The sequence below is a fragment of the Daucus carota genome, chromosome 3 (assembly GCF_001625215.2).
Source record: "Daucus carota subsp. sativus chromosome 3, DH1 v3.0, whole genome shotgun sequence".
Taxonomy (NCBI): domain Eukaryota; kingdom Viridiplantae; phylum Streptophyta; class Magnoliopsida; order Apiales; family Apiaceae; genus Daucus; species Daucus carota.
Window position 1 is genome coordinate 24559899 of NC_030383.2, and position 23180 is coordinate 24583078.

General features: G+C 43.6%; 2 protein-coding genes across 2 annotated transcripts; both read right to left on the reverse strand.

Annotated features, from left to right (window-relative positions):
- Window positions 1-5788: 5788 nt before the first annotated feature.
- LOC108203712 (uncharacterized) lies at window positions 5789-6535 on the reverse strand. Its single transcript, XM_017372827.2, has one exon. It carries the CDS (start codon window positions 6533-6535, stop codon window positions 5789-5791), a length of 747 nt encoding a protein of 248 aa, XP_017228316.1.
- A 395-nt stretch (window positions 6536-6930) lies between these two features.
- On the reverse strand, window positions 6931-9435 carry LOC135151673 (uncharacterized). Its single transcript, XM_064090724.1, has 3 exons — window positions 9345-9435; window positions 8421-8513; window positions 6931-7887 (listed from the first exon to the last, which is right to left on the reverse strand). The coding sequence occupies exons 2-3, from the start codon at window positions 8499-8501 to the stop codon at window positions 7192-7194; spliced, it is 777 nt and encodes a 258-aa protein (XP_063946794.1). The 5' UTR covers window positions 8502-8513; window positions 9345-9435; the 3' UTR covers window positions 6931-7191.
- Window positions 9436-23180: the final 13745 nt, after the last annotated feature.

Below are 23180 nucleotides of genomic sequence, written 5' to 3' on the forward strand. Positions count from 1 at the left end.
GAAATGATAATTATGAAAAATAAAATAGTAATTATCCTATTTATAATTACGAATAACTGGCCCCCATTTGGATCATACCGGACATAAAATACACTTCTTAATCATTAAATATTAATAAAACTGATCCGTTCGGAACCGACTTTAAAGATAAATATCAAATACACACATTACGAGAAACTTATGGGGCTCCGAGCTTTGATTGGCGCGAACTACGAGAGTATAATGCTTTAGCCAAAATAATTTGGGGTTACAAATATCCGGCGTACACGTTTATCGATACGGTAAAATAATAATAAAATATTCATAAAATCGTTCCGAAAATCTTTCACGTAAATCCGTACACCAGATGGGAAAAGTTAAAACACGAAAATGGTTCAGAATGTCTCAAATAACAAACCAGCGAAATTTTCCCGGAAGCCCCCCCGGGGTTTAATTATCGAGTAAACGGGTTTAAAATCAATTTAATAATAATATTTTATAATATACTTAATTAATCCTTAAATCAAATATCAAATCATATAATAATCCATAATCTACCAAATGAGTGCCTAAATTCTCCATATTTTGATCTGATCATATAAAAATTATAATTTCACAAGTCATAACATACATAAACGATCATTCAACAAGTCACTTAACATATAATTCACAATTAATTCACATAATATTCACAAAATATTCGCATACTGGCATAAACAAATACATGTCGAAATCCCGGATATTACACTCTAACCCACCAACGCCGCCTCATCCCTTCCACCTGAGACCACCCCTCGCTGCTGCACCTCTCGCGACCCACCACGGCTTCGCCGCCGTCTGTAGCATCGCCACCGACCTTCCTTCCTTATTTCTCCGATTACCCATCAACAACCCCCAAACTCCGACCAACCCTCTACCTCCTCCGATTTACTCCGCCAATACAAACCCCAATTCAACAATCAACAATACACATAGAAGCATATACTCAATTATGTAATTATAATTGAATGAAAACATAAACCTCACCTGCACGAATCAATCTCAAAAATTGGAAACCCTAACACCTATTTCCTTTTACTCAGATACACCGCCTCTTTGGATATACTCTGTTTACTCTGGTGAAGTCATAAGCCAAATATGATTACTCTGTTTTTTTTTATTCCACTCAGTTGCTACGTGTACTGATATGCAGCTAATTAGTGTCCCTCATACGTGTTTATTAATAACGCTGTACACCGAACTTATACTCCAGCTTGCCATCGGTTAAAACAATTATCCTATTTCAGAATTTATTCCCCAATAAATAATAAATTTGAAGTTTTAACAATAAATAAATTCGGGGACCTGAAAATATAACCGAAATATCTAACTAAAATACCCCAAAATCCTAAATTTTCCAAATCAAATAAATCCGTGAAAATATTATTGTTTTTAATTACTTTTAGATATTTAAATTAAATTGTGCAGATAAATTTAAAAGTGCAAATAATCAAAAAATGATTATCCACGAGAATTATAAATATTTTTAATCGGCTAAAACATAAAAATACCAAAATTGAGATATTCTGGCAATTTTAATTGGACAATATCTTGTAATATAATAAACACGGATTTTAATATTTTTAAACAAGAAGGGTAACTCTGATTTAGAAAGATTCTAATAGACTCGATTTCTGAACTACTCACTCGGTTCGAGATAAACAAGTATAATTATAAAATTAATCACATACCACAATTAAATCAATTTATGACATCCAACAATTATAATTGCAATTAATCATGTTATTCACCAAAATTAATATAAGCATATAATTTACAATTGTGAGAGAATTCATTTTATTAACAATTAATAAAATAGTCATGCTCTTATGAAAATGACAATAATTGCACATGGCCAGATAAAACATTTAACAGTCATTTACTATAATTAAAATATCACAAAATTTCCCGGGTATTACATCCTTCCCCCCTTAACAGGATTCTGTCCCCAGAATCAACTTACGAAAACAACTGAGGATACTTGGCAAGCATTTCGCTTTCAAGTTCCCAGGTCGACTCTTCCACTCTAGGATTTCTCCACAAAACTCGTACTAAGGATACAGACTTATTTCTAAGTACTTTCTCACGCCTATCTAGTATCTGTACTGGTTTTTCTACAAAGGACAGATCTGGCTGGATCTCTATTGGTTCATATTCTATCACATGATTAGAATCAGGCAGATAACGCTTCAGCATAGACACGTGGAACACATTGTGGATATGTTGCATGTGAGGAGGTAATGCTAATTCATAAGCGACTTTTCCGACGCGTCTCAAAATTTCAAAAGGACCCACATAACGAGGGCTTAGCTTTCCTTTCTTCCCAAATCTGGACAACCCTTTCCAAGGGGATATCTTTAATAACACGGCATCTCCAACTTCGAACTCTAGGTCTCTTCTAGTAAGATCAGCATATTTACGTTGACGATCCTGAGCTGCTACTAGCCTTTTCCGAATAAGTTCTACTTTTTCCTTTGTCTGTTGGATTAACTCTGGACCCAAAATCTTCCTTTCACCAACCTCGTCCCAACAAATAGGAGATCGACACTTTCTGCCATATAAAGCTTCATAAGGAGGCATTCCAATGCTAGCATGGTAACTATTGTTGTATGAGAATTCTACTAAGGGTAGATGTTCATCCCAACTCCCTTCGAAATCCAAGGCACAAACTCTGAGCATATCCTCGATTGTCTGAATTGTCCTTTCACTCTGACCATCGGTCTGAGGGTGATAAGCTGTACTCATGTTTAACTTTGTCCCGAGGCATTCCTGAAAACTCTTCCAAAATCTTGAATTAAATCGAGGATCTCTGTCAGAAACTATCGATACTGGAACTCCGTGTCGAACGACAATTTCTTTTAAATACAAGTGAACTAATTTGTCCAATGAGAATCTCTCATTAATAGGAAGGAAATGTGCTGACTTCGTTAATCTATCGACAATAACCCAGATAGCATCATGATTGGCTCTAGTTCTTGGTAAGCCAACAACAAAATCCATAGCAAGATGTTCCCATTTCCATTCTGGGATATCTAAAGGTTGTAATAACCCACTAGGCCTCTGGTGTTCTGCCTTGACTCGTTGGCAAGTATAAAATTTACTTACCCACTCTGCAATTTCTTTCTTCATATTTGGCCACCAAAAATTTTCTCTTAAGTCTCTGTACATCTTGGTGCTTCCGGGATGAATCGAATATCTCGCGTTATGAGCTTCTCGTAAAATCTCTTCTTTCAATTCTTTCACATTTGGTATCCATATTCGAGAAGAAAATCTCAAAATTTCTTTGTCGTCCTTTTGACTACTTTTTTCTTCTCCTGTCAATTTATCCTTTTCATTGCTCATAATTTCTTCTTGATGTCGTCTGATCTTCTCTAGTAACTCTGGTTGGAATGTCATTGTATAAATCACATCTTTAGCTGACTCAGGGGTGCGAATCTCAATTTCCAATTTCTCCATTTCCTTTGCTAACTCTTCAGAAGAGGTTAACAGATTCAATCTTTCCTTTCTACTCAAAGCGTCAGCTACTACATTGGCCTTTCCCGGATGATAGTTGATTGAACAATCGTAGTCTTTGATTAGCTCTAACCAACGACGTTGTCTCATGTTGAGTTCTTTCTGAGTGAAGATATATTTCAAGCTCTTGTGGTCTGTATAGATCTCACACTTCTCTCCATATAAATAATGTCTCCAAATCTTAAGTGCGAATACTATTGCAGCCAGTTCCAAGTCATGTGTTGGATACTTCTGTTCATGTGGTCTCAATTGTCTAGACGCATAAGCAATAACCTTTCCATGTTGCATTAAAACACATCCCAATCCTTTGTGAGAAGCATCACTGTAAATTACAAAGTCCCCTTTTTCCTCAGGTAGAACCAATACTGGTGCTGTTACTAACCTTTTCTTCAACTCTTGGAAACTTTCTTCACATTGATCATTCCATATACATTTCTCATTCTTTCGAGTCAACTTTGTCAACGGTGTCGCGATCTTAGAAAAATCTTTAACAAACCTCCGGTAGTATCCAGCTAATCCCATAAAACTTCTAACTTCAGTGGGTGTCTTTGGTCTTTCCCAATTCATAATTGCCTCAATCTTTGCTGGATCTACTTTGATACCTTCATTACTAATCACATGCCCAAGAAATTGTACTTCTTGTAACCAAAACTCACACTTAGAAAACTTGGCATACAATTTCTCTTTTCTCAAGACCTCCAATGCTAATTTCAAATGTTCAGCATGCTCCTCTTTTGTTTTTGAATATATTAAAATGTCGTCGATGAACACAATCACGAACTTATCCAAATACTTCTTAAAAACCTTGTTCATGAGTGCCATAAAAGCTGCTGGTGCATTCGTTAATCCAAACGCCATTACTAAGAACTCAAAATGACCGTACCTTGTTCTAAAAGAAGTCTTTGGAATATCTTCAGGCTTTATCTTCAACTGATGATAGCCAGATCTTAAATCAATTTTAGAAAACCATACGGCTCCTTTAAGCTGGTCGAATAAATCGTCGATTCTTGGTAAGGGATACCGGTTCTTAATAGTCAACTTGTTGAGCTCACGATAATCAATGCACAACCTCATGCTACCATCCTTCTTCTTAACAAATAATACTGGTGCGCCCCACGGGGATATACTGGGTCTTATTACTCCCTTCTCCAAAAGATCCTGAATTTGAGTTGCTAATTCTTTCATTTCTACGGGGGCCATCCTATAAGGTGCCTTTGATACTGGTTCTGTTCCTGGTGCTAGATCAATAGCAAATTGAACTTCTCTGTCTGGAGGTAATCCTGGTAGTTCATCTGGAAAGACATCTGGAAATTCATTAACTATTGGAATGGCTTCTATAGGTGGAACTTCTCGGTTGGTATCTATGACATTGGCTAAGTAGGCCTCACAATTCTGGCGTAATAATCTCTTGGCTTGTGTAATGGTAAGAAATTTCTTAACCTGTCGATTTCCTTGAAAAGTCACCTTTTTCTTATCCGCCGTTTGCAACTTCACTCTTTGATGTTTGCAATCAATCTGAGCGTTATTCTCCGACAACCAATCCATTCCTAAGATGACGTCAAATTCTCCTAACTTAAAAGGTATTAAGTTGGCAGAAAAATGATGTCCTGCTATAATAATGTCACATCCTGGACAAATCTGATCGGCCATAACTCGATCCTTATTAGCTAACTCGATTACTAATGCTGGTTCTAAAGGTCGAACTTCACAATTCAATTTATCAATAATATCCTTAGAAACAAAAGATCTTGTAGCTCCAGAATCAATTAATACTTTAGCATTTATGGAGTTCACGGGAAGCGTACCTGCAACCACGTCTGAACTCTGCACTGCATCCTTCATAGTCATGTTGAAGGTTCTGGCTTTGGGCTGGTTCTGGTTAGATGGTCCAGCTATTCTTGGTGCATTCTGCGCTGAAGGTCCCGATATCCTTGGAATATTTCCCATTGCCCCCGATGATGGACAATTCTTAAACATATGGCCTGTCTTTCCACACCTAAAGCACTGCGTTCCTGGCATTGGGTTCGGTGCCTGACTATTACACTCCCCCGCATAATGTCCCTTTTTGTTACACTTGTAACAAGTCACGTTCATCTTACAAGTTCCAAAATGTTTACCCCCACAAAATCTACAGTTCGATGCTGGTGGATTATTGAATCTTTGCAGGTTCTGAGGACGAAACTGATTATTCTGACCTCTATTTCCCACTGGTGGCCTTCTGAACCCCACACTTCGATTTGACTGAAACCCTGGCCTTTTAATTAAAATTGCCCTGAGAATTCCCTTGCCTCTGACTTCCTTCTGGAGCCTCCACCTTCTTCTTTTTCCCCTCTCTATTTCTTTGGGACATCTCACTTTCATTTTCAATAATCATGGCCTTTTGAACTATGGAAACATACGACGTCATTTCACACATGGCCACTCTACCACGGATCCAATCCTTCAGCCCTTGCTGAAATCGTTTAGCTCTCTTTTCGTCCGTATCAACCTGATCCGGAACGAACCTTGCCAATTCCGTGAAGCGGACCTCATAATCTGCTACACTCATATCATCTTGCTTAAGCTCCAGAAACTTAATCTCCATCTGATTCTGCATGTGCCTAGGGAAGTACTTTTCCAAGAACAATACTTTAAATCTTTCCCACGTAATTACGTTACCTCCCTCTAAGGCTTTCTTCGATTCCCACCAGTAATTTGCCTCATTCTTTAAAAAGTAGCTAGCAAACTGGGTCTTTTGTTCCTCCCCCACATTTGCTAGATCAAATGCTTTTTCTATCTCCTTGAGCCATCCACTGGCCTCTACCGGGTTTGCAGCACCCTTGAACTCTGGTGGATGAACTGCCTGAAATGTTTTAAAAGTTACAGCTGGAGGAGCTGGGGGTCGCTGCTGTTGTGCTGCAAGATTTGCCATTTGCTGCTGCATGAGAGCCAACATCTGTACGAGTGCGGGATCAGCCCCACCTGCTGCCGCTGCCTCTGGAACACTCTTTCGTTTAGGACCCATGAATCTGATAGAAAAGAAGCAACTTATTTAATAATTCGCAAGCATGGTTTTCAAAATATATTGCAAAATTTAGATAGCAAAAGTTTTCCTGTGTACACAGTTTAAAATTTAAAAAGGGATTTGCATAAAATTTTGCTAACATCTTAACACCTGCTGCATAATTACTATATAATCTTGCTTAAAGTGTATTAAGTGGCGACAATAGTAAAATAAGAATTGGCCACCCTTTACCGAATCCAAATGATATAATAACTTGGATGCTTACCAACTAAATTTGCTTACTATACTACGTAATGTAAAGTAAAGCAAAATGATAAAGGAAGACGGGATTTCTGTACAAACGATATACATATATAGAATAAAAAGTCATACAAACATCATTTCTCATCCTCCGTTATCTGAAAGTCAACTAGTACAAGTACATTACTTATAAAGAAAAAGTAACCAAAGAAAGAAAGGATCTTCACAAGGAGTGTCCCTCCCAACTCTGATAACTCTGCAGCTGCCGCTGCCACTACGCCACGCATGTAGTACTGCATCTATATCACAGACTTTCGTCCTATACATAGTCAAAAAGGAGACTGGTTGCTTGCCGTACTATAAGAGCACCTTAGTCTCGGAATCTTCCCTGTTGTTCACATCCTGAGTCGGGGTCCCTACTTACGCGGCCCACGAACTGCGCGTAACTCCGACAGAATCCAGCAGATGAGCCTCGTCACCCTACGTGCCTCAACGTCCCATTCACTCGTGGATGGGAACTCGGCCAATCGCTGCCTGGCGATGTGCTCGATTGCCCCAATCCTGGAGCGTGCCTCACTATCCTCCACCGGGACTCGCCTCTCCTGGAGCAGTACATCCATCAACCTCCTAATTTCCGCATTCTGACCACGCAGAAAATCACAGTCCCGGCCCAAAGCAGCATATACATGATGCGGGACTGCCTGAATCATCCCACCCGCTGGAGCCCTAGATGTGGCAGATACTGATGCTGTGGCCCTTATCTGACGATGGACGATACGCTGGCGCCCATCGGCATCAGTCTCGATGCCTACTTCCTGCTTTGCTTCTTCGATGATTCGCATAACCCGAGCCTCCCCAGGCTCCATTTGACTGATGGGGACCCTCCCGGTCTTCACAGCTTCAACAGTCTTTCCCACACTCCTTACCAAAGCCGGGTTAGCCACCACCTCCTGAACGGATCCGACTACTGGATCTTCTTCCGGGTCTTCCTCAGGTTCTGCCAGTACTGGGTTTACATCCACACTTGCTGATGAACTACGCGATGGCAACGGGGGTACTTGGGGACTCCTCTCAACACTACTCCCATCCGACTCACTCTTAGTAAGAGATTCCTGGAATCACACACAATAATCACGATCAGATCTGCTATAGAATAGTAATAGTACCCAAAAAACTGTGTAACTTAAGGCTAAAGACTATACTGAATAACCTGGATACTCTATATGAGTTACACGACGCACTTATCTCATGTGATCTTCTTATGACTCAATTTAATACGACTACTAAGCTTGTTTCAGTGAACATAAACTGTAGCTCTGATACCAACCTGTGACGCCCTCCAAACCAGGGGTATCGATTTGGGGGTCACAACCTGACTCATAATTATATAATATGCACAGCGGAATGAAATGCTAATATTATAAAACAATAATATGACCCCTGCATGCAACTGGATCGTACACAATTTATGATATGAACCAAGCACTAATAAAACCATAATGTGATTACACACTACACACCTGCCTAGAGTAGCTTTTACAGTAAACCACACAAACCCTCCAAAAGTCTAAATAAGTTTTATGACTAGTTCAAATTTTTATTACATACTACCAAAAGTTCTATGTATACTCTGGATTCTTCCTACCTGAGCAGGAAGATTGAACCGAAATATCTGTGGATGGTTAAGTGGGACCCTCTTGCGAGCGGTAAGGCGCATCCTCGGCATACTTAGGTCTGGCTGAAAGTTTAGCACAATAGTAACAAAGCAAGAATGAGCAACTAGAAGGCTCAACAATATATATATAAAATGCTTAAATGTAAAGCATTAATAAGTGCTATTCTTCTGGAAGGAAAAGATAAGGAATAATAGTCTCTCATGGAAAACGAAAGCAATATTAGCTTAAGTAATCAAATTAAAATTTTTGATTTCAACTTTCACTGACGGGTGTACTATCACAGCTGATCAGCACGTGTAATAGTACGGGATCACACTTCGTAGAAGCATGTCCTAATTCACAGGTACCAAATATAAGGCAACACATTGGCCTTTGGCAGAAAAGTATTATCATATTTCAATAATACCCAAATAGCCCTTCACTGGACCGCCGTCCCGGCCTCTTACGCAAAAACGTTTTATTTTTCTTAGGGAGTTGAATCACTCAACTCTCTCGATCAACAAACTCGCCATTTCACATGGTCCGGAGTAATCATATCAACTGATGGCAACATAACTAGAATAGTTAGTTATTTGCTAATTATGAACTTTAACTCGGTACTGTTTGGAGTATATCTGGATAGCATAGTTTTCCACTATCTATCTTAGAAGTAATTCGAGAATTCTAGTAGAATGATTACTAGAATGTAGTGAATTCAATCATTGGAATGTATTGAATTCAATCATTATTTGAGTATCTGTATGGTGTATGGAATATTGAACAACAATTAAATCCCAAGCATATGATATTCTATGAATTGAAATACAGAATATAATAATTGCATTGGCAATAATTAAAAGTTGTGGAATAAATCACTTGCTCTTAATAAATAAGAGAATAATAGAAATACTTGCCTTTGCTGAACTCTACTGTCACTTGCTTTAAAACTTGGAGTCACGAACAACTCTTGAATCTATAAATCAAAATTATTGATTCAATCACTTGGTTCCATTCACTTGACGTAACTATACGTCTCGTTTTTAATATAAACTACCCAATCGATTATACTAATCATGGTATTGTCACATTTTTCACATATCATATAAGCAAGCATTGCACATAATAATATATGATTTATGTCGTCACGTACCACGTGTTGGTCTAGTACAGGTATTCATTTCAGTTATGAATCTAACTAAAATTAACTAATCAACTCCTGGTGGACTAGACAATATGCTCATGCTTTTTAATAAAAGATCGATCAATAATTAGCAATCCAATTTGACCACTGTTATGGCCAAATATCAACTCGGCGGATGATTGCGTAGACCTCGCCTCAATTCACGGAAAAAGCCAATCTCTGAGATTGTCCTCGCCCATTCTATGGGCCTCGCCATCTATGAAGCCCAGGAAGTGAGGACCCAGTAACATATGGACCCAGGTCGACGGGACAGTCCTCGCCCAGTTAGTGTCCTCGCCCAGTATGGACCCTCGTCCTAGGCATGTATCAAGCTACGCGGCCCATTGACTAGCGGCTCAAGTCTTCAAGAGGGTCCTCGCCCATTGTTGATAGACCTCGCCCAATGCTTACCTTCCTCGCCCAATACTGAAAAGGGCCGAATACGCCTGGCTCTCAGGACTAGTTATTATTGTTTTATCCAGGGCCCCAGGCCCACCATCAGCCTCGCCCTAAGAGAGGACGGAGGGCTGGCCCAAACAGCTGAGTCTGAGGAGGTCCACGTGGGCTAGTGCTGGTCAGCCCACCTAGTTCCATGCTCCTCGGAGGAGGCTGGGCTCCAGAAGCCCATATCCGTCTGATCTGAGGCGGTGGCCCATAGCTGGAACCAGGGAATGAGAAACCTATTCTGATTAGGTTACTTGTTCCCCAAGAACTACGTCTGGCTTGATCCCTATAAATAGGGTACGTAGGCACATCGTTTGGGGATAAGTCACAACCCTTGCAAGAACGAATACTCCTTCGCTCTTGTGAGAAAACCCTGATTCCCTGAACGATCTCAGCCAAACCCAAAAACACCACCCATACTCCGTCGTCCGCCGTCATCATCCACCACAAGTTCCAGCAACCCTCCCCGAATCTTGTTATCACCAGATTCCTCCGTTAACAATTGGCGCTAGAAGGAGGGGCTTTTTGACATCTATTGGAGGAAGGATGTCTCAGGATATGAAGAACGACGCTACGGATCAGAACCAAAAGGCTCCGGTGGACCCAACTGTCATCGAGATTACTGATGCGCCACCACCACCACCGTCCGACAATCAGCAATCCCTACTCAACACTCCTTTGACGACCATTCAAGCACCCATCATGATGTCCAATACCCAGATCTTCGACACCTTCGCCGCCTTCACCAATACCATGAAAGCTGTCTCCACTCGCCTGGACTCCATGGAAGACGTGGTACGGTCGCTGTCAAAAGACACCGGGAAGCCACAAGAGCAGAATCGTCGTCACCACACTGGAGGAGATAAGAGCAAGGGAAGGTCCTCCCATGGGACACATCGTCAGGGAAAAGAACCCGTAACAGAACCACCAGAATCACACAAGAAGGCTGATGATAGGTTTCGCACTATAACACCCCGGAGCTTGCACTACGATACTCCCGGGACGCAACGTCCCCTTGAAGACCAAAGACAAGCAAAAATCGTGATCTCCCAATACATCGACAAATCCTTAACTGAAGAGCAACGACGGGAGGCCAATAGAAAGCACGAAGAAGAACTTGCCCGGGATATCCGCAGTATCAGACAACAACATCGACTCGCAACCGTCAAAAGTGAGTTCAAGGGCCATCCCCCACCACCAGTCAGAGGCAATAAGAAAGTTCTTGAACCATCTTCGGAAGGGAAACGTTCTTCTGGGAACGAGAAAGCTAACGAGGAGAAACAACTGGTAGTATATGAAGGGAAGAGGAAGCCAGCCTATCCGGAAAAGACATATGCAGGAGGTTACTATAGAGAGAATCGCCCTTCGTCACTTCCCAGGCGTCAAGACTACCAACAGAACCCCTCTCAGAACCATCGCTTGAGCTATCACCGAAATTCATCTCAGGACTACCACGGGAACTACCGACGTACCTCGCCTCACTACTATCGCCGCCCGAGAACACCTCCGATGTACCGTAGCTCAGCATCACAGTCTGATGGGCGCATAACACCCTCCAGTAGCCGAGGCCCAACTCCTCAAGGAAACCTTCCACCTCCTCCGCATGGAAACTTTCCTCAAGGAAACCTTCCTCCTCCACAAGGAAACCTTCCACCTCCTCCGCATGGAAACTTTCCTCAAGGAAACCTCCCACCTCCTCCGCAAGGAAACCTTCCTCCTCCACAAGGAAACCTTCCTCCTCCACAAGGAAACCTTCCACCTCCTCCGCATGGAAACTTTCCTCAAGGAAACCTCCCACCTCCTCCGCAAGGAAACCTTCCTCCTCCACAAGGAAACCTTCCTCCTCCACAAGGAAACCTTCCACCTCCTCCGCATGGAAACTTTCCTCAAGGAAACCTCCCACCTCCTCCGCAAGGAAACCTTCCTCCTCCACAAGGAAACCTTCCTCCACCTCCACAAGATAACCCGGTAATGATTCAAGGATTAGATGGCGTGTCTGTGGATGCTCTGAAAGGATTGCTGGTACAATTTGGTGTACAAGGACAGATGGTTCCAGAGGAGGCCGCTTCCCCTTTCTCAACCGCGGTTCGACAATCTCCCCTACCGGCAACCTTCCGAGGCACGGGAGATCTAAGGTATAATGGAACAACGGATCCGGCAGAGTACATTGGGCGCTTTACGACGGAGATGGAGTTACACCAGGTATCTGATCTGACCAAGTGTCGACTTTTAGCTTCAACTTTGAGGGGAAATGCCCACCAATGGTTTCAGAAGATCGGACCAGGTAGCATTGGGTCATGGGAGCAGATGCGTAGAATGTTCCTCACTCAGTTTCAATCATCAATCCACTATGCCCCACCTGTTACCACTTTAGCCAATATCAGACAAAAGGAAGGAGAGACTCTTCAAGCCTATTTCCGGAGGTTCAACGCTGAAGTCCCACAGGTGAGAGGAGCAACCGACGAGACCGTTAAGAATTTCTTGATAGCAGGAGTAAGAGTAGGCACGGACTTTTGGAAGGCGCTTCAGAGGAAAGAGCCACCTACACTAGCAGCCCTGTATCTCTTGGCAGAACCATATAAGAGGGAGGAAGAGGCTCTTGCAAGTATTACTAGACATGACGCCAATTCATCAAGGACATCTAGGCAAAGGAAGAGAGATAGGACACCAAGTCCCAGGAAGGAGAAAAAGAATACGGTCAACGCCCTTGATATCAGACCTGTCTCGGAAGAACGGAACAGCCCGCCACGCCAACCTAGCCCTATAAGAAGAAGGTCAGATATCGATCATTACACTCCCTTGGTTGCATCTATTGAACATATATTCGAGGTGAACAAGAAATCGGGGATCTTTAAAAAACCAAATCCACTGACCTCTACTCAAGTCAAAGATAAGAAGAAGTTTTGTGCCTACCACGAATCACATGGTCATGATACCCACGAGTGTCGCCAACTTAAGGAAGAGATTGAACAGTTGATCAGGAATGGTAAGCTGACGGATTGGGTTGTCAGAGAGGTAAGAAAGCATAAGGATACTCCCATCATCACTTTAATACCCGAAGCCGAGTCTGAAGCACCTGCATCTACTGAACCCCCAAGAACAGCCAGAGAAGGTAGCATTCATACGATTTTTGGAGGTCCACATGTGGGAGGAGACAGCAGGAGTGCCATGGATAGGTATGCCAGAGAAGCTAAACAACCCCCTCTCACTAATGTCTTTCGTCTTTCGGAGAGACCACCTAAGTTGTTCAAGGGAGAGGATACTCAGATCATATTCTCAGAGGAAGATGCTCGATGGGTCCATCACCCCCACGCTGATGCTCTGGTCGTAAATGTAAGGATTGGATCGAGAAACGTTCACAGGGTGTTTGTGGACAATGGCAGCTCTGTAAACCTATTGTACCACTCCACTTTCCAGAAGATGGGTTTACTAGACAAGGATATGACTCGAAAGACAACCTACCTATACGGTTTCACGGGGGATGCAATCAGAGTTAAAGGGACTATAAGGCTACCGGTAACGCTCGGAGAGGACCCGGTCTCCGCCACCCAAGTGGCTGAATTTATGATCGTAGAAGCCCCAGCCTACTATAATGCTCTAATCGGGAGACCTATTTTGAAGGACATGAGAGTTGTAACCTCCATATATCATCTGTCTATGAAGTTCCCAACTCCCAGGGGGGTAGGTTGTATCAAAGGATGTCAATATGACTCTAGGGATTGTTATAACCGTACCATAAAGACAGCCTCGAAGTTCAAAGCTGACATTGATCCTGACGAAGAAATGCTCGACTTCAAAGAAGAGAATGCAGAGGAGACAAAAAGATCCTTTAGACCGCTCAGGTTCACCAAAGCCTCCACCAACATGATTTATACGGTACAGTTCCCCGAAGAAGAGAACCCACAGCAAATTGGATGGGAAGAAGAAAAGCAGAAGAGGTTAGAATGGAAAGAGACGACAACCACATTCCCCAACCAGACCATACTGCAAATCGAAGGACCTCCGCCTGTGCCATCTGACACGTTCGCCGAAGGAATAGTCGAAGAAGCCAGCGAAGATGAAACAGAAGAGCAGAAGCTGATGCGGGTGAGAAAGGGAAAGATGGTTATTGACGATCCAGCATTACACCCATCAGGTTACCCGAGGCTCCCATTGTTTGAAGGAGAAAGTTCAAAGTCTGCTGACACTGTTCATCCGAAGGATGATGATGACGATCTAAGAGATGTCGACCTTGACCCCAGACTACCAGAAACACTGCAGAAAGTAGGACCAGCCGAGGACACAGTTGGGATCCTGGTTGATGAGAATGATGCAACGAAAATCTTATTCATTGGTACTCGTCTCGACAATCTGATGAGAAAGAAGATGGTGGATTTTTTGAAAAGCAATCTTGATATATTCGCCTGGAGCCATGCTGATATGACAGGAATTGATCCGAACATTATGTGTCACCGCTTGAACATTGATCCGAGGAAGAAAGGTATCAGACAAAAACGCAGACCCATCAGCGGTGAACGAGCAGAAGCACTAAAAGCGGAGGTCGATAGACTTCAGAAGGTTGGTTTGGTTAAAGAAGCTTATTATCCGGAATGGCTGGCGAACCCAGTGCTGGTGAAGAAGGCCAATGGAAAATGGAGGGCGACGACCCACATACTTGGATGCCTGGGATCTAAGTGGATGATTTCCCTACTGTCCCAGAGGTTGAAGTTCCCCAAGTATGGTGGAGGGCGACGACCCACATACTTGGATGCCTGGGATCTAAGTGGATGATTTCCTTACTGTCCCAGAGGTTGAAGTTCCCCAAGTATGGTGGAGGGCGACGACCCACATACTTGGATGCCTGGGATCTAAGTGGATGATTTCCCTACTGTCCCAGAGGTTGAAGTTCCCCAAGTATGGTGGAGGGCGACGACCCACATACTTGGATGCCTGGGATCTAAGTGGATGATTTCCCTACTGTCCCAGAGGTTGCTAGATTTTCCCCAAGTATGGTGGAGGGCGACGACCCACATACTTGGATGCCTGGGATCTAAGTGGATGATTTCCCTACTGTCCCAGAGGTTGCTGGATTTCGCCCAGGAAGGATAGTGAGCGACGATATGCTCGGGATAGCGAAGATTCTTAAGTTTGTATGTATTCAGTTAAATGTAATTGTAAGCGACGACTGTTTAAAATATCATGGCGAGGCATGATCATCAGTTGCTATGAAGATAAAAGTTGAAGACAAAAGAAATAAAGATTACATAAAATATCTTCATTAATATAAACCCATGATGGGGCGAAGAGTACATAAGAATGACTTAGTAGTCATTGTCTGTCTTGTCCCTAAGGTAAGAATTCTCCACCTTAAGGTCCCGGACGACCTCCCTGAGCTCGTCAATCTTATCCTCAAGGCGATCATTCCGCCTCTCCAGTATCCTGATCCTCGCCTGAAGCTCGGTGATCAGGACCTGCAGCTCGCCTAGTGTCGGGCGAGGAGGAGGTGGAGGAGCAACGTTCGGGTCTGGCATCAATGGTGGAGCCTTGCTCTCCACAGCACGGTCGAACTCAGCAAAAAGATCTTCGGCAGACATAGTCGACGATTGTGAGAAGAAGAGATGGTGATGAAGAAGTGAGAAAAGTAAATGGAGATGAAACTCTATTTATAGAAAACAGGCGACTCTTTGAATTCTAACCTCGTTTTCAGTGAAGAGTCGCGACTCTTCACCAAACTACGACTGTTGGACAACCCGGGGAAGATCAAAAGTCAGGAATCGACCGCTGGGGACATGAGAAGAGTCCTCGCCTGGTATGAGTCCTCGCCCTCAACAGTCGAAGGACTAAGCATAACAGGCATGAAGTCAACTACTACATATAAGGGAAAAGAACCTCGCCTTTTGCTAAGTGGCGAGGACCAAGACGTCCGGACAAGGAATCCATGACACCCGTCGTACGCATAATTGCGATTAAAGCTGCCAAAAACACGACAAAGAATGCCTGTAGGGGGCTAAAAGTCCTCGCACGAGGTTGGATCCTCGCCCTGTGCAGCTGTCTGAAACTAAGATGAGTGGTCAAGGGAGGGGGGAATCCTCGCCCTCTTATAAGGAGGTGCAAGCATATAAAAAGAAGACTGGATAGAGGGGAGATATCTGAAGACCTCACCCAAATATGAGTTCGCGCCCCGTGCGTCTATCTGGGAGGCCTTTGTTTTAAGCATACGAGGCGAGCCAAATATAAGAGGTCGAATTCCTCTCCCAAAGATAGTCCTCGCCCCCCTTGACTTTTAGGAATAGGGAGATAAAACGTCCTCGCCTAAAGGAGGTCCTCGCCAAGTATGCCTACTCTAGACACGATATGACAATCAAGGACGAGGAGAGTCCTCGCCCAATGCCGGATTATCGCCCTGTGTAGACAAGTATATACAAACAAACGGTAGAGAAATACATGTCGAAGAAGAATAAAGCTGGATAAATTAAAAAAAGTACAAATCGAGAGCTCAGAACAGTGATAAGTTAAATTCAAATACAACTGCGAAGCCAATTACGGAGGGCTCGCACTCCAAATGTACTTGGTGCAAATCAAAGTAAATAACAAGTTCATTTCTTCTGCTGATCAGCAGCATTTGTCTCGCCATCACCGGTGCCCTCGCCCACAGCTGCTTCAACCTCTCCTGTCTTTTTAGAGAGGGCCTCTTGCTCCGTCTGGATCTTCGCCTGAAGAGCCTGCCTCGCCTTCTCAATAGCTGCGGCCTTGGATTCCTTGAACCCGGCCATGAAACTGGGAGTGGAGGGAGCAAAGAACTTCGCCCAATCATAGCTTGGATCTCCTGCCAAGAAATTGATCAGGTAATCAAAGAACCCCAGGCTATAGGCATCGCTCAGCTCTTTTGATTTGGACGCTTTCTCGCCCTCGAGCTCTACTTGGAGGCCGGCGATGGTGGAGTTGGCGAGATTGGCAGCAGCGTTCGAGGATTCTGTCAGGTCGTTGAGCGCCTTCTGGAAGCTTTTAATCTGGTCATTCCTCGTCTTCATGTCATCCTTGTATTTTTGCTGAAGGTCTTTCAGCTTGTCAGAAGACGAGGTTGCTTCCCGCTTTAGCTCAGCATTTGCCTTGGTCAGCTCTGCGATATGAGCGTTCTTAGCAGAAAGAACGTTCAGCCCCTGAAAGAATGCCTCGCCCAAACCCAGCTTGAAGCTGTGTTCAGCTTCCTCGGCCTTCTTGGACGACCAGACTTTAACGTCCTCGGCGTCAAAGTGGTCCTCCGCCAGAACCCCGAAGGCCACGGAAACGGAACTGGGGACAGATTCCTCGCCTCTCTTCGGCTTCTTCTTCGAAGCAGCGACCTCCTCCTCATTGCCTCGCTTGCTCTTGTTCCTCGCCCTCTGATCTTTCTCTGTTATGGGGAGGGTTTGTCTTTGGCGAGGAGTGGTGGTGGTATTGATGGAGATTGTGGTGCGAGGCTGTGAAACAGGGACCTGACCACCTTGGGCGAATGGGTTATTGCCGAAAGGAAGCTCAGCCATTTTTCCTGAAAAGAAAGCAGAGTACAACGATTAGGCGACGTATGTATGAATGGCGAAGAACATAATGAAGATGGAAAAAGCAGACAATGCAATAAAGATAAGCAGATATGTGGCGACGAGTGTGTGCAAAAGGCGAGGAACATTTAGTTGACAGCGAAAGCCTAAGCAAATGAGTAGCGACAAAGACCTATTGGGCGACGCCCTCACCTTTGCCAGACAGAGAAGCTAGAGATCTCTTTAGACACTCCATAGCTTTCTTGGACTTATTTCTTTTATCGAATTTTATCAAAGGAACTTGACCAAACCCGTCGTTGTAAAAACCGTATTTTTTGAGTGACTCCGGGGTCACCAATTTATCAAGATCCTTCTGGGCGACGTCGAGATCATCCACCCTTTGAGCACGAGCCAAAAGCTCGTCCTTAAGCTCAGCCTGCCGAGGTTTATCTGGAAAAAGATAAAGATAAGTTTGAAGAGTAGGCGAGGATGAAAGATAAGAAGGCGACGATGGGAGTACTTACAGGGGTCCAAGTTGAATGACACCCTCTGGCGAGGAATGTCATAGAGATAGAAATAATCGGGTTTCCAGAATTTCATATTACTGGGGTTCCCAACTGAAAAGCCCTTCTTATGATGACAAGGGTGAAGAGTGAGGTAGAAGAAACCGTAGTCCTCGCCCGTTTTCCTTAGGGAAAGGAAGTGGTCCATCTCAAGCATGGAAGGTTCTGGGAACCCGAGGTCGCGGTACATCATGTAGATGCCTATGGCGAGCCTCCAACTATTTGGGCCAATTTGAATGGGGGCGACGCCATAATGGTTTACAAGTTTCAATAACCAGGGATGCATAGGCCATCCAAAACCAAGTTCCACCAGCTTGTTGGTCAACACCATGCGAGGACAGGGCAGACCGTCGAAATTAAACCTATGCATTCTCATGAAACGGCGAGGACGGTACCATCTACCCTGAAGGTTGTAATATTCGATCATCCACATAATCTCATCCGAAGAAATTTGCGAAGAAAGACCAGCACAAGTGACTGTATTATTGATATGGCGATGCTTGTTCCTTTCCTTCTCCGGAACATCCTCCTCGAAGTCGAAGTCGAGATCATGATCGAAGGTCTGAGGAATGTAGGGATTGTCAGGAGGAGAAGGACATTCCATGGCATAGCGAATAGGCGAGGCAGATATTGTGACCTCATCATCCTCGCCCTCAGATGCTGATTCTCTGTTATCAGATCTCTGCTCTTCCTCGCCCGGGTTCTCGTCTCCACCTTCTTCGTCGTCTTCGCCTTCATCTTCCTCGCCCTCAGGAAGGTCATGGTAGATATTTCGGCAAATCCGCAGTTGCTTGCCTTTCCCAACTCCTAAGATAGGGCGAGAAGACTCAGGGAGGTCTAAACCCTCGAAAAGCTCCTCCAAAGAATCATCTTCTTTATAAGGTTTGTGGACGCTCTCTGCGTCACTTGAAGAGATACTGACAATTTGCTGCTGGTCTGGGCGACGAGAGGGACCCGCCTCGCCCTGATGGGCTCTTAACCACGCTGAGTCCAAGTCCTCGCCTGCTCTTGGGTCAACCTTGAGCGATGACCATGAATCGAACGGGGCATCAGCACTGGGGTGTGAACGTTGGGAGTTCGTCATCTGAAAGAGAGATGGCGAGGATAGAATCAATGATGGTAATTGATAAAAGAAGAAAAAGAAGAGGTCAAGAAAAGAAGTAAAGAAACAAAGGGCGACGACGCTTATGCGATGTCCTCGCCCTGAGTAATTATGATAGTCTTGATTTAGCGGGTTCCTCGCCCTCTATCGTTTTGACGCCTATGACGCTACTCCTAATAGGCATCTGAAGGACCTAAAATGCCTAGGTCGTGACTAAATGCAAAGCAAGGGAATGCAAAGAAAATTGAATTACAAAAAGCTGACGTGCGTACCTGTGATTTCAGAAAGGAGAATAAGGTGCGAGGCTTTGATAAGAGCGTCGCCTAATGTAGAGCTTTCGAGAGAGAGATCCAGCAGCACTTCGTGGGAGTAAGATAAAAAATGGAAGAAAAGAAGCCGCCTATATATAGAGGTGAGAAGAGGCGGGAAATTTACAACTGTCAGAGCCACGTGGCGTGCCCCGATTGGACAGATTTCTCGTGCTTCGAGGCACGACTCTTAAACCAGAATGGCGACTTATGGAAGGTCGATACGATTTTTTGGAGATTTTCCCAGAAATCTGTGAGTCGATACAAAGATTTTTATATATAACGAGCTAGAGGAGGCGAGAACGAATCATATGCCTCGCCCAATGCTGCTTCAAAACCCTTTCGCACCAGTGCTTCAAGGGCTTGGGGGGTAGTTGTTATGGCCAAATATCAACTCGGCGGATGATTGCGTAGACCTCGCCTCAATTCACGGAAAAAGCCAATCTCTGAGATTGTCCTCGCCCATTCTATGGGCCTCGCCATCTATGAAGCCCAGGAAGTGAGGACCCAGTAACATATGGACCCAGGTCGACGGGACAGTCCTCGCCTAGTTAGTGTCCTCGCCCAGTATGGACCCTCGTCCTAGGCATGTATCAAGCTACGCGGCCCATTGACTAGCGGCTCAAGTCTTCAAGAGGGTCCTCGCCCATTGTTAATAGACCTCGCCCAATGCTTACCTTCCTCGCCCAATACTGAAAAGGGCCGAATACGCCTGGCTCTCAGGACTAGTTATTATTGTTTTATCCAGGGCCCAGGCCCACCATCAGCCTCGCCCTAAGAGAGGACGGAGGGCTGGCCCAAACAGCTGAGTCTGAGGAGGTCCACGTGGGCTAGTGCTGGTCAGCCCACCTAGTTCCATGCTCCTCGGAGGAGGCTGGGCTCCAGAAGCCCATATCCGTCTGATCTGAGGCGGTGGCCCATAGCTGGAACCAGGGAATGAGAAACCTATTCTGATTAGGTTACTTGTTCCCCAAGAACTACGTCTGGCTTGATCCCTATAAATAGGGTACGTAGGCACATCGTTTGGGGATAAGTCACAACCCTTGCAAGAACGAATACTCCTTCGCTCTTGTGAGAAAACCCTGATTCCCTGAACGATCTCAGCCAAACCCAAAAACACCACCCATACTCCGTCGTCCGCCGTCATCATCCACCACAAGTTCCAGCAACCCTCCCCGAATCTTGTTATCACCAGATTCCTCCGTTAACAACCACCAAGTCACCAGTTAACATTTAAGCAGGTTATCATTTAGCAATCTAACGAAATATTAATCTGGAAATTGATTTATATAAATAATATCAATACAACAATAGTAGTAATACACTTTGATACATCTCAAGATAATCATTCAAAAATAAGAATTAACTTCATTAATATTATTATTAATATTATCATTGTCAATTATTTAACAATAATAATAGAAGTAATAATATAATCAAATTAATTCATTTTTTTGTTCCTCCTCTATTTTGAAAACACACCCCTGCTGCCACACCGGACTGCCGCCGGAACGCCGCCGGACTCCGGTCCAACATCACCACAGCCCCTCTCTTCCTCCCTTTCTCTCTCTCTCTCTCTCTCTCTCTCTTTCTCTCTCTCTCTCAGCCCCTCGACTAGCCTCCATGGGGGCGCTGTTACAGCCGCCCATCTCCATTTCCGGCGAATCCCTCTTCGCCGTCGACGAGTCGCTGCCCAACTCCGCAGCCACTCCGCCTTACCCCACTACGGGTGAACTGTGACGCCTCTCTAACCCACCAACGCCGCCTCATCCCTTCCACCTGAGACCACCCCTCGCTGCTGCACCTCTCGCGACCCACCACGGCTTCGCCGCCGTCTGTAGCATCGCCACCGACCTTCCTTCCTTATTTCTCCGATTACCCATCAACAACCCCCAAACTCCGACCAACCCTCTACCTCCTCCGATTTACTCCGCCAATACAAACCCCAATTCAACAATCAACAATACACATAGAAGCATATACTCAATTATGTAATTATAATTGAATGAAAACATAAACCTCACCTGCACGAATCAATCTCAAAAATTGGAAACCCTAACACCTATTTCCTTTTACTCAGATACACCGCCTCTTTGGATATACTCTGTTTACTCTGGTGAAGTCATAAGCCAAATATGATTACTCTGTTTTTTTTTATTCCACTCAGTTGCTACGTGTACTGATATGCAGCTAATTAGTGTCCCTCATACGTGTTTATTAATAACGCTGTACACCGAACTTATACTCCAGCTTGCCATCGGTTAAAACAATTATCCTATTTTAGAATTTATTCCCCAATAAATAATAAATTTGAAGTTTTAACAATAAATAAATTCGGGGACCGGAAAATATAACCGAAATATCTAACTAAAATACCCCAAAATCCTAAATTTTCCAAATCAAATAAATCCGTGAAAATATTATTGTTTTTAATTACTTTTAGATATTTAAATTAAATTGTCCAGATAAATTTAAAAGTGCAAATAATCAAAAAATGATTATCCACGAGAATTATAAATATTTTTAATCGGCTAAAACATAAAAATACCAAAATTGAGATATTCTGGCAATTTTAACTGGACAATATCTTGTAATATAATAAACACGGATCTTAATATTTTTAAACAAGAAGGGTAACTCTGATTTAGAAAGATTCTAATAGACTCGATTTCTGAACTACTCACTCGGTTCGAGATAAACAAGTATAATTATAAAATTAATCACATACCACAATTAAATCAATTTATGACATCCAACAATTATAATTGCAATTAATCATGTTATTCACCAAAATTAATATAAGCATATAATTTACAATTGTGAGAGAATTCATTTTATTAACAATTAATAAAATAGTCATGCTCTTATGTTAGGCCGACTAAACTCACTATATATATGATAATATAGTGAACACTGTTATGGATCAAAAATCGAGGGGTGAGCTTCGTGCTTTTTGACTGATCTCGCGAGTCGGAACTCAGACGGGTCCTCACGAGGTGCCTACGTATCTTCAGCGGGGTGAAGAATCAAGTCAAAAAACGTAGTTCTATTTTGGAGGGGTAGAGCCCTTTATATAGATGTCTCAGGGTTAGAGACTGATTAGAAGTAGGATCCCTGGTGTTAGAGTCCTAGTAGAAATAGGTATTTGAGTCAGAGATAGGATAGGACTGATCTCTGATCCTTATCTTGAGCTACTGGAGGTTATCTAGGACTCTAGATAGTTATCCATGAAATTCAGAGTTCTTGTAGGACTCTTGGAGTCCTGGACTCGTCAGTCAGACTCCTAGTAGGAATAGGATTCGAGTTCTGGGCCCTGACCGGGTTGGGGGCTCGTGCCTTGAGTTTGGGCAGCCCATGTTTCTCAAACATGGATGCCCAACGGGCTTTTTATAACCTCAATCTGCTAGCCACGAATTTTGGATGATAAACCCAGAATCCGGGCCTTATATTCTGGCCTTTAATCAGACCCGGCCTAAAAATAACCCAATAATTTTTAGGGCCAATTTCAGAGCCATATCATTTGCCCCCCAACTTTGGATAAGTTTCGTAGAAACTTTTCTAAAGTTTTAGAGCATCTCAGACGACTTTTCAAGCCTTTTCAATCACTTCTCGGGCCTATTCTGAGTAAGGTCAGCCATCTAGGCCGATTCTAGACTT

Coding starts and splice junctions, on each gene's coding strand:
- LOC108203712 (XM_017372827.2), bottom strand. CDS start 6,535: ATGGGTCCTAAACGAAAGAGTGTTCCAGAGGCAGCGGCAGCAGGTGGG.
- LOC135151673 (XM_064090724.1), bottom strand. CDS start 8,501: ATGCCGAGGATGCGCCTTACCGCTCGCAAGAGGGTCCCACTTAACCAT. Junction 7,888..8,420: donor GGTTCAATCTTCCTGCTCAG/GTAGGAAGAATC, acceptor GTGTGATTCCAG/GAATCTCTTACTAAGAGTGA.